General features: G+C 37.1%; 2 protein-coding genes across 5 annotated transcripts; one reads left to right on the forward strand and one right to left on the reverse strand.

Annotated features, from left to right (window-relative positions):
* Positions 1-2492: 2492 nt before the first annotated feature.
* LOC104822569 (transcription factor TGA7) lies at positions 2493-4084 on the reverse strand. Its single transcript, XM_010553823.2, has 2 exons — positions 3584-4084; positions 2493-2898 (listed from the first exon to the last, which is right to left on the reverse strand). Exons 1-2 carry the CDS (start codon positions 3988-3990, stop codon positions 2589-2591), a joined length of 717 nt encoding a protein of 238 aa, XP_010552125.1. The 5' UTR covers positions 3991-4084; the 3' UTR covers positions 2493-2588.
* A 2478-nt stretch (positions 4085-6562) lies between these two features.
* LOC104822570 lies at positions 6563-10531 on the forward strand. Of its 4 annotated transcripts, none has more exons than XM_010553825.2 (3): positions 6563-6806; positions 7201-7321; positions 8940-10531. In XM_010553825.2, exon 3 carries the CDS (start codon positions 8961-8963, stop codon positions 10326-10328), a length of 1368 nt encoding a protein of 455 aa, XP_010552127.1. In that variant the 5' UTR covers positions 6563-6806; positions 7201-7321; positions 8940-8960; the 3' UTR covers positions 10329-10531. The 4 variants fall into 4 exon arrangements, with proteins under 4 accessions (XP_010552127.1, XP_010552126.1, XP_010552128.1 ...); XM_010553824.2 differs by having other exon boundaries at positions 8961-10531; XM_010553826.2 differs by lacking the exon at positions 7201-7321 and having other exon boundaries at positions 8961-10531.
* The last annotated feature ends 491 nt before the right edge of the window (positions 10532-11022 follow it).

The following is an 11022-nucleotide window of genomic DNA, read 5'->3' on the forward strand; positions in this document are numbered from 1 at the left end:
GAGAAACCCAACGTGCCAAATCTGAGGTGGATTGGAGTGACCTTTTCGCTAAAACGACGGAGCGGTGAGAGGTGAAATAGATGACAGATGTGCCAACATGGACGTTTTAACACGTGTCAATTTATTAGTGGTCATACCATGAAGGCTGTGCGGAAATAGATTCTACGTATTTCGAGGCTTTTGGGCCTTTTTTTTTAAATAAAATTTGTGAATCGTGGAATACACCGTACATCAGTAATTACTAATTTTCGAATGAAAATGATTCGATCGGTCCATTAAAATCATCTAACCATAAATGATAGATATTCCCCATGCCTGCGGTTATTTCTTCCATTATTCAAACCATATGATAGATATTCCTTAAAAACAAAAAATATAGTATGTGGAAAATGTTTAACAGGAGGAATTTCATATTGAAAATTATACATGCGTTATATATATAACGCCATGAACAAAGCTATTAAAATTAGGGCTCAAGGTTGGGTATAAATATATTCTTATTTTGTTACATTACAATCGAGCATTTAGAATTGCGGTTTAAATAGATCGATAAAAAAAAGAATAATCTAATAATTTGTTCACTACAAAAAAACCTACATATAGCGACGGAATTTGCGACGGAAATTTCCGTCGCACCGAAAATTGAGACGGAATGTGACGATTTTACGACAGAATGTGGAAAAAAAATTATCCGTCGCAAACAGTCGCAAAATCCGTCGCAATTTGCTACGGTTTGCGACAGATAATTCTGTCACACCAAAAAAATAGATGATTTGCGACGGAAAATAAAAATTGCGACGGATTGCGACGGAAAATTCCGTCGCAATGTATTTGGTTTCGTTTTTCGACGAATTTTTTTGAATTTTGGGTGCGTAAATTAATTTTGTTTTGTGACGGATTGCGACGGAAAATTCCGTCGCAAAACACAATATAAAACCACGAGTCGTCTTCTTCATCAGACTTCAAAGATTTTCGGAAAAAATAAAATAAAATCGCCAATTTTTTTTCTAAATCTCTCCAAAGATCGCCAAGTTTCTCCCATAAGGTAATATATATGTATTTATGTATATATATATGTGTGTTTGATGTGTTTGTGTGTGTTTATGTATATGTATGTGTGTGTAAGTGAATGTGTATATATATGTGTATGTGTGTGTTTATATATGTGTAAGTGAATGTGTATGTATGTGTGAATGTGTATGTGTGTGTGTTTATGTATGTGGATGTGTATATATATGTGAATGTGAATATGTATGTGTATGTATATGTGATTGTATGTGTATATGAATATGTGTATATGTGTGTGTTTATATGTATGTGTATGTGTTTGTGAAATATATATGTGTATGAGTATTTATGTATGTGTATATATGTGTATATGTGTGAATGTGTATGTGTGTTTGTGTATATGAAAATGTGTATATATATATGTATGTGTATGTGTATATGAAAATATGTGTATATATATGTATGTATGTGTATGTATATTTGTATGTGTGTAATGTATGTGTATGAATGTATGTGTATGTGAAAATATATATATGTATGTGTATATATAGTATATAATCTTTTATATTTTTTTTAAAATTTTTTAAAACATTTGCGACGGAATGCGACGGAAAAAATTCCGTCGCAATTTGCGACGGATTTATCCGTCACTTTCCGTCGCAAAACGCAGATTTTTTTCGTCGCATTTGCGACGGATTAACGACCGTTATACGTTTGCGACAGCGCTATACCGACGGAAATAAATCTGTCGCATTCCGTCGCAAATTCTTAATTGCGGCGGATTTCTTTTATATTTGCGACGGATTTTTCCGTCGCTATATAACTGTTTTTTTGTAGTGGTTTCTTTATTCTCCGGTTTAAAATCGGACCAACGTAATAACAAAATAAATCAGACAAGGAGCTATTAGATTACTTCGACACGTAAACAAAACAAATGTCCCAATGCATGTTTGCATGAGATGTGGCGTCGCCACGTTCACTTCACGTCTTCGCTGATCAAGCAACGAACATCATTTCCCTATGTTGTCTTGAGATTATATTTATAAACATTTTATAATGTTTCAATATTACAAAAAACCAATAACCCCAATGTTTTATTGGTTCGTTTTATTCGAAAACTACAAAGTCCTCATTTTAACGCTCACGTGGTTCTTCCTGTCCAAACATGTACGTAGATTTTTCATTAATAGGTTTGTAGTTTGATTTAGGGATTTCTCCTAACTATAACTATTATACTAATTAGCGTATAGATCGATCTCAATTATGATAGATTTGTAGTTTGATTTAGAGATTTTTCTAACTATAACTTATACTAATTAACGTATGGATCTTAATTACGATACACCTTATTCCTCCTGCATGGCGCTGATCCCTTTTTTAATCTTAATACGGATCTTGAAAACATTACCTGGTCATCAAGAATAATTCAAACACACGTGTTACGGTTTCTAAAATTATAATTAATTGTTGGAAGTTGTCTAACATGATCAACCAAAACACGTTTTTCATGTTATTCGAGAGTTCCAACTGTTACGCATGCATTTGTCGTAAACAAAGAACGAACAAACACATATGTAATTTTAGAAGGCGGGGAAGATTTCGGGGTCGTCGCGGATCATGCCCCAGCAATGGACGCCGGTGAGGAGCTTGGCGGCCGCAGTGAGGAACTCGGCGGCCTGGAACGGGTTGAGCATGGCAACGACACCGGTGATGGTAGCGAGGCGGAGATTGTCGGCCATTTGGACGATGTCGGAGAGGCCGAGGATGTGGTCGTCGAGGTTGTCGACCGTTCCCGGCACGAGCAAGGATGCGTTGTCCTGCCAATCCGACGCTTCCTCCGTTATGTCGTTCTCTTCTTTCACCGTCTTGCATTGCAGCACGCTCACCCTCCTGCCATATTTATCCGCTCATATCATATACCCCCAAATGATTTCAAAATAAATATAATTTCCTTTTTGGTGACAACACAACGAATCGACCAAACACCCACAATCATATAATATAACCGAAATCAAGAATTTTCACGAATTGTATTTGTAATGAGTATGATTAGATTAGCTACGTTAATTTTTAGAAAAAAATATCTGAAAATTCTTAAATTTATAATTTGGTGTAATATTACTGTTTATTTCCGAACTTGTATTTTTAAACATAATAATTTATAAATTTATATTTTTTAATATAGTAATTTTTAAAATTGTATTTTTAAATATAGTAATTTCTAAACTTTACTTTGGTCTTAGTGGTATAGACCAAACTGTTAAACAAAAAGTACAAATTCGGGAATAAATAGATGCACATGCTCGTGAATTAATATTATACCAAATTAATTGTTATACCAAATTACAAGTTTATGAATTTTCAAGTATTTTTCCTAATTTTTATGCCAACACATACGAAAACGAAATTTCGCAAAATAAAAAAAAAAAGGATAGAGAAAGGGTTTAAAGACGTGTTAAAAAAACTGAACTGTTATATTCAATGATTTTATACGTGTTCATGAACTCTTGAAGCATTTAAAACTAAATAATAAACGAGAAATTACTAAATGGTACAAGCTCAAAGATAGTGTCACCTTAATTGAAGAGGGGAGAGATCACTGAGATCTCCGATTCGATCCCCAACGATCCTCGACTCGAAGTGGACGTCCGACTCAGTGTACACCAAGTGGAACGCCGCGGTCGGACGCCACCCACCGACCCACTGGAGCGCCCGCTCGAGCTGAGACGACCATGGGGAAGCCACCATGCTCGCCACGTCGGCCTCCGTCACGGAACGCCTGGCCGAGTAGTAGTCCGAGCAGTGGACCATCACCCTCTTCACCGCACCGTGGAGCTCCTCCTCCGCCACGGCTTCCGATGATTCTCCGGCGGCGGAGCGGAAGTTTTTCTGGGCGGAGCGGAGATGGCGGAGGAGGCCTTGGAGCTGCTTGCTCCATGCCTCGTGGAACTTGTCGAAGGTCTCTACGTTTTGGTAGTTCATGTTCTCTCTTTGATTTGTCTCTCTCTCCTCTCTTGCTTGCGTCTGCGTGGTTTGGTTTGGTGTCTGTGAGTGTATACGTACACGAATTTTACGTATAGATTAAGTATTGTACGTATACATGTACACTATGTATATTCTGTGTTTTTTTATGTAATTGAATCTACAGTGAAACATCATCGGCCCATTGCAGGGTGCTGGTCCATTAAACTTCCCCCCTCGGATTCTCTGCAAAGCCCACATCAAGTCTCGGCAGCAAAAACAAAATGATGGAAAAAAGCTGAATGAATCATTCCGAACTTTGATTCTGTCTCATCGAACTTATACGTATGTGTTTGATTCTCATGTTACCATTATTTATTTCTATACAATATATATATATATATATATATTGTATATAAATGGGTGTAATGAATCCATTAGTCGTTAATTGGAGGTGGTGTGGAATCCACTAAAATTTTCTTTTGTTTTGGGAATTATCCATTCTTGTAAATTCGCACAGAAATTCAAATAATTCCCTTATCGTTGGTTTCCAGCGTTCAGAAAACGCTATGCGTCGCGTTAGGGAGAAGGTGGACCATGCATGGTTGCATGCACTTCCAAGGCAACAGTATCTCCTATTTTGCCTTTTTCCCGTTGCGTAGGTTTAGGGTTTATTATGGGTCATAGCTCTCTCCTTTGAAATTCCAATTCTCGTGTCTTCTCCCCTTGAAACCCGGAAAATAATTGCTACGTAGAAATTATAAATGTGACAGCATGCACTCCCTTATCTTATCTCATAGATTTATGTATCAATTTATAATCTAAATTCGATCTTAGCATCTAACAAAACACAGTTTGATTATTTCTTTCTTTCAATATTGTGGAAAATATCAAATTTCAAATTTTGTTCAGTAAGATTTTTTTTATAACCATATGGTTTCTCGAGCCTTCAACCCCTCTACATCCACCCTAGGTACGAGACCAACCTTTATATATGAACCATTTTGTTTCAGAAAATAACATTTCTCTCTATCAGTAGAATCGAACCCAAGATCATGAGGATAATTTTGTCAACTCTCCTGAATTACCAACTGTTGGGTCATTTAGGTAAGATTTATTTATTGGTCATCAAACATTTAAATGTTGGAATATTTGTAGTAAACTATGAATTCAACTTTTCGAATATAGATATCAAATCATAGCTATAAAACGTTATTAGTCAATTGTATGATCTAATTTTCATTAGTCAATCCATTGATATACAATGTTTTTATCATGAAATTAATAAACTTTTAATATTCACATTTCATAAAACAAAAAAGTTAATTAACTTCCTGATCAGCGTTGATACCAAGTCTCGGTGGTCATTTTCTCGATTAAATGCGATCTTAAGTGAAACACATAAGCATAGAAACGGCAATGCAATTTCGAAAACGACACCTCAATTAAATGTAGATCCATGCTCCTAAATTGACGATCATGTCCCTATATGTGATGCAACTTATATATATATGAGTTTTTTTTTTAAATATTTATTCGAAAGTAGATCCAGGCTAATTAATTAATTCGATTTAAAAATTTAATATTAGCTGATTTAATAGATCAGATCCGATTGAATTTAATTATATATATATCGAAATATCAACATCTATCATTAATTAGCTACCTAATCTCTCGTTTTTTCGACGAAATAAAAATAATAAACATTGAAAACATAAATATGGAATACCGAAACTCAGTTAAAGCAAAATCATTATTTAATCTGCATAGTCTTTAAAATTCCAACTCTGATACTCTCATCCCGGTTCAATTTCTCCATAAATAAATTGCCCATTTCCTCACACCCCAAAAGATTGTCCCTTTCGTCGCATATACATATTTTTATATTCATATCACAATCGCCGATTTCATATATTATATACATAGATTATTTATGAAATAAAATAGAAGTCTATCTATCACTAACAAAAAAGACAATTCGCTCCGTGTGGTTTATTTGGTACGTGCATTAATAATTGTAACATAATGTTTACTATAGTTTGTTACGTAAGCATTTCTACCAAAAAAAATATTAATCATACAATACGAATCTTATATCTAAGGAATATAATTTAAACTAAAAAAGGGTAATAATAATTAAGGAAGAAAACAGGCGTTGATGAACAAGAGACAGCTTGGAGCCACGGCTTAAATCAGCGTCCGCTGTACGTGGGCCCTACAAGCTCAAGTTGTGCCACGTGTCATACGCTGGCCCCACTCACACGACATTGAACGGTACGAGCGCTCGTATACAAATCAAAGATTCCGTGTAATTACAGGACCAAATACATTTACTCGTACCGATTGTCTGACCGTAGACCGATACGTTTCATATTGCATAAGATCTCAAATCTTCTCTTTTTCCACGAAATACCGAAACTACCCCTCACGCATCTCGAGACCTTTTACAAAGTGAGGTCACAACGGCCGGTGTAAATACCCTCTAGCCACTGAGGGTGTTTTAGGAAATGCGTTCTTTTGAACTTCCCAAGGCTCGCTCTCTCTGCGTCTCTGTCGTTGTCCTATTTAGTAATTTTCAACAATTTTCTCCTCTTCCCTCTTCTTCCCTACCATTTCTCCTTCAACTCTCTCTCTCTCTCTAAGGCCCTCTACGATTTCTCTCTCCTCAACGTCTTCCTTCTCGAGCTCCGGGTTTGTGTTGAATCTTCACAAACTGTGTTCTTTTTTCCCCTTCGTTTTTGTTGTGAGTTACGAAGGAGACATTTGGTAGAAAAAAGGGCAGAGATCTTCCGGCAGAGTGTTTCTCGTAAAGATTCGAACTTGTGATCATTCTTCTGGTAAATGATTGGATTACATTATTGCGTTTAAGTTTTTTTTTTTATCAGTAAGGGTGAATGATTGGAAGGTTCATGCCGTTGGCTGTGGGCCTTTCTTCTCATTGTTGTTAGCTCATAACAATAATGCTGTATATAAGCATTTGCATCCGCGTGTATATGTATATCGTTGTCATTTCTTTATGTATGTATGTATGGTCGGTTTCTCGGTAAGGGTCTCTGATTTTCTTCTTCTTTTGGGACCCAAAGGTTGGTTTTTGGTGAAAAAATAAGGAAATCTTTTGTTAGGGTTTCCCTGTTTCTTCAGATTTATTTCTCATCTGGGCTCGGGGTTTCCACAATCTTCTTGATCTTCCTTGGGCGTGGGTTGAATTTTTTTTGTTGATTGAATCTGCAGGGTTTAAGCAGAGGTTCCTTTTGTTATTTCCGCGGTTGTTTTATTCAGATTCACTCTACAATGAAGTGAGGATTTCAGAGAAAAAAAAGAAAAGTAGAAGAGGTCTTTGAACTTTCGCAAGGTACAGTCTTTTACTTTAATACCAAGTCTTCTCCTTTTTTTAAGAAATCTTCGAAACCCTCAACAGTCTATTAATTGCAAATCTGAATCTGGCTTTTAGGGTTTATGCTTCATCTGCACTGTAGGTGTGCTAATCAGTCTAAAATGTTCTTTTTATCCCTATAATCTTACTAGGGTTTAACCATAGAACTCTGCTTTCCCTGCTTAAAACCCCTCTTTGTTCATTTTCTATAACTGGAGAAAAGAAAGAAAATTTGCTATGGAGAGATCCATTTGTGAAACAAGGTTTTGTTAAGTTACTGGCTGGAACTTGGGAGATATTGCCATTAGAGTGCAATCACACTTCAGTATAAAACACTAATATTCCGAGTAGGGCCTGTGTCTACTGTGTATTTCTTTACATACGTTAGCCATGGAGGTCCTGTTGCTGTATAAAGTAGTTGAAAAATTAATTTGCTTTCAAGACAACCGTCATGCATACATGTGTCATTGCACTTGCAGTTCTTGGATTTATTTAACCAATGTTTCACCGGCATGTATAATAATGCTTCTTTGGTTTGTATAATCTTGAGAACAGTTTTGAGTACTCTGGACCACATAGAGAAATGGTTCATGTGTATGTGTGTGTGTGTGTATATATATGACACTATAACATAGTATATACATGTGTGAGTGTGTATGTTATATATAGTAATCCCACATTGGCGTTTTCCGCATGGTTTTTTGTTAATTTACCATTAGATCTCCTCTACTTCCTTGCCCCTGCTTGGACCTGTTTCTTTTGAGAGAGAGAGAGGATAAAAACAAGTATGGATGTTGAATTATTAGCATGTGTCATGTGTTTGCAGAGATCCAGTGGCTGCAATTCTTTATTTGCTCTGTTCCCCGACTTGTTTGATTCTGCAGCAGCACATTTTGACCCTATAGCCCCACAAGAAAAGCATCAAGATTTATGAAAAAAATAATTGAAAAAAAGAATTACAAAGAAAAAGTAGATCGGTTCATGGAAAGAAATGGCGTATCCTCTACTTGTTTATTCTCTTGTGGGCATATCTTAAATAGTTGATTCCTCCTTTTCATTAGAAAAAAAAAATCACACTTCTTTTGCATGAACCATGATGCACTCATAACCCTCTAGTATTTAATCAATGTCAATGGATATCTAGGTGTATATATGAGCATGTTTATACATTCATATACATGTATATGTCTCTCTTTATGACCAAAAGTGTATGGTGTTTGCTGTTACTGTAATAATCTTTACTTTCAGCTTTTCCCTGAGCTTCTTCTTGAGTATCCTCTTTGTCCTTACATCTTTTTTTTTTCCATTTCCTTTTCCTCCATTCTTTTAGTTTCTCAAGAAAGCAAGTCCTAGTCTTCTATTGTAGAGAATATTACGAAAAGAAGCTTGGCCCTCCATTAACGGTCCTTGATCCAAGTATTAAAGCTTCTTGCTTTTTTTTTCTCCCTTTATGTTCGACTTGCACATCATTGCCTATCTCAAATCATTCTCCTCTTTGATCCTTTATCGTCTCTTTACCATTTGTTGCTGTTTTATTTTGAGGATTCTTTCTGGGGTTATTGTCTACCTGTTGATACTGTCTTCTGTCTTGCTGAAGTATTAGCGAACCTATCTGCAGATGGAGTCTGTGAAACCAGTGGCTATTACTCCGGCAAAGGGAAAACTTAGACGTACATTTGCCAAAGTTCTTAACATCCATAAGTTATCAGGCGTTGCTCCTGAAGACGGTGTTGAGAAAGCGAAGAAGAACCAGGAAAAGGTCAAGTTCGATCAAGACTTTGCCAAGAATGCTAATCTGTCTCAGTCGTTCAACAAGCTCGAGGAAGAATACGAGAAAAGACTGGCCATGGAAGCACTTCTTGCGAAGCTGTTTGCCACGGTTTCTTCCATTAAATCAGCTTATGCTCAGCTGCAGCATGCTCAGTCTCCATATGATTCTGATGGGATTCAGAAAGCGGACAACTTGATAGTATCAGAGCTGAAGACATTGTCCGAGCTGAAACAATGCTTCTTGAAGAAACAGCATGACCCTTGTCCTGAGAGAACTCTGGTTCTTGCAGAAATCCAAGAACTGCATAGTCTCTTGAAAACCTACGAGATCATGGGGAAGAAGCTAGAATCTCAGCTCAAGCTCAAAGACTCGGAGATTATATTTCTGAAAGAGAAGCTGGAGGAACCCATCAAACTGAACAGGTTGCTGGAGAAAAGGCTGAACCAAAGCGGTCAACTTTGCAACCCTCTGGACAATCTTCACTTTTCGGGGATAAACCCTACCCATTTCGCCACTTATCTTCACCACACGGTGAAATCCATCAGGGGTTTTGTCAGGTTGATGGTTGAGGAGATGAAACTCGCAGTATGGGACATAGACATGGCAGCAAACTCCATACAGCCCGGCATGTTCTATTACAAGACTCACCACAAGTGTTTCGCTTTTGAGCACTTTGTCTGCAAGGTAATGTTCGAGGCATTCAACCTACCATACTTCTCTGGTTCAAGCGAATCTTCCCGCAAGAAGAAGATCAAAGAAGATAGGCAAGCGTTCTTCGAGAGATTCACCGAGCTTAAGTCCATGAAAACGAAGGAATACTTAATGGCACGACCCAAATCAAGATTCATGAAGTTTTGCCGTTCAAAGTACTTGCAGCTCGTCCACCCGAAGATGGAGGAAGCGTTCTTCGGCCATACCCACCTCAGGAACCAAATTAACGCGGGGGAATTCCCCGAGACGGGTTTCGCCACCGCGTTTCTGGAAATGGCGAAAAGGGTCTGGCTCTTGCATTGCCTGGCTTTCTCCTTCGAGCCCGAAGCCTCGATCTTTCAAGTCCCGAAAGGTTGCAGATTCTCTGAAGTATACATGAAGAGCGTGGCCGAGGAGGCATTTTACTCGCTGGATTCTGAGCCACGTGTCGCTTTCACAGTGGTTCCCGGCTTCAGGATCTGCAAGACTTTGATACAATGTGAGGTTTATCTCTCTAACTCGTAGAAATTGGTCGACAAGCTTCGACCCCGGTGACCGGAGGAAAATACCAGGGAGGGCAGTTTGGTAAATCTGTAAGACGGTAGACATTTTTGCGAGGGAAATGAAAAATTGTGGACCGTTGGATAAAAGGAACAGGAGGTAGCAGGAACTGTGTTTGGGTCTGTCTTTGGTTTTTGTCAATATTAGAACAGAGAGTCAAAAGGATTCCTTAGCTGTTCTCCACCATTATCACTCTCTTCTATGATATATATGTAAATAATTCATAATAATATATCAAGTTCTTTTTCTCTCTATTTTTTATTCATTATATATATATATATATATAATGGTGGTGTCTACTGTCCAGCATTATGTCTCCTTGTTTTTTTATTGATCTCTTCTATTTTTTTTATCTTCATTTGTTAATTTGGTATATTTTTTCAATTTGATATTATGGAACGACATGTTTACATGTTATGTTTTTTTTTTTAATTTGGCTATCACACCCTTTTTTTGTGTTGAACCAACGTTTGATATCAAATTGTTTTAGTGATACTCTATCATTTTATAATTTGGAAAATTACCGGATCTTTAGTCCAATTATATCTCTCGTAATCTGGAAAACCTACGTGAATGTTTATCCCTAAACGAGGATTCGAACCCGAGTTAGGAAGTAGTTTTACTCATTTTTTTTATCGGTTTGAGTCAACCAAATTTG

This window comes from Tarenaya hassleriana, unplaced genomic scaffold (genome assembly GCF_000463585.1).
Source record: "Tarenaya hassleriana unplaced genomic scaffold, ASM46358v1 Cleome37, whole genome shotgun sequence".
Classification (NCBI taxonomy): Eukaryota; Viridiplantae; Streptophyta; class Magnoliopsida; order Brassicales; family Cleomaceae; genus Tarenaya; species Tarenaya hassleriana.

Excerpts from the sequence above, each read along its gene's own strand:
- LOC104822569 (XM_010553823.2), bottom strand. The coding sequence starts at position 3,990 with ATGAACTACCAAAACGTAGAGACCTTCGACAAGTTCCACGAGGCATGG. Across the intron at positions 2,899-3,583 it reads CTCTCCCCTCTTCAATTAAG|GAGGGTGAGCGTGCTGCAAT; the intron begins GTGACACTATCT and ends TAAATATGGCAG.
- LOC104822570 (XM_010553825.2), top strand. The coding sequence starts at position 8,961 with ATGGAGTCTGTGAAACCAGTGGCTATTACTCCGGCAAAGGGAAAACTT.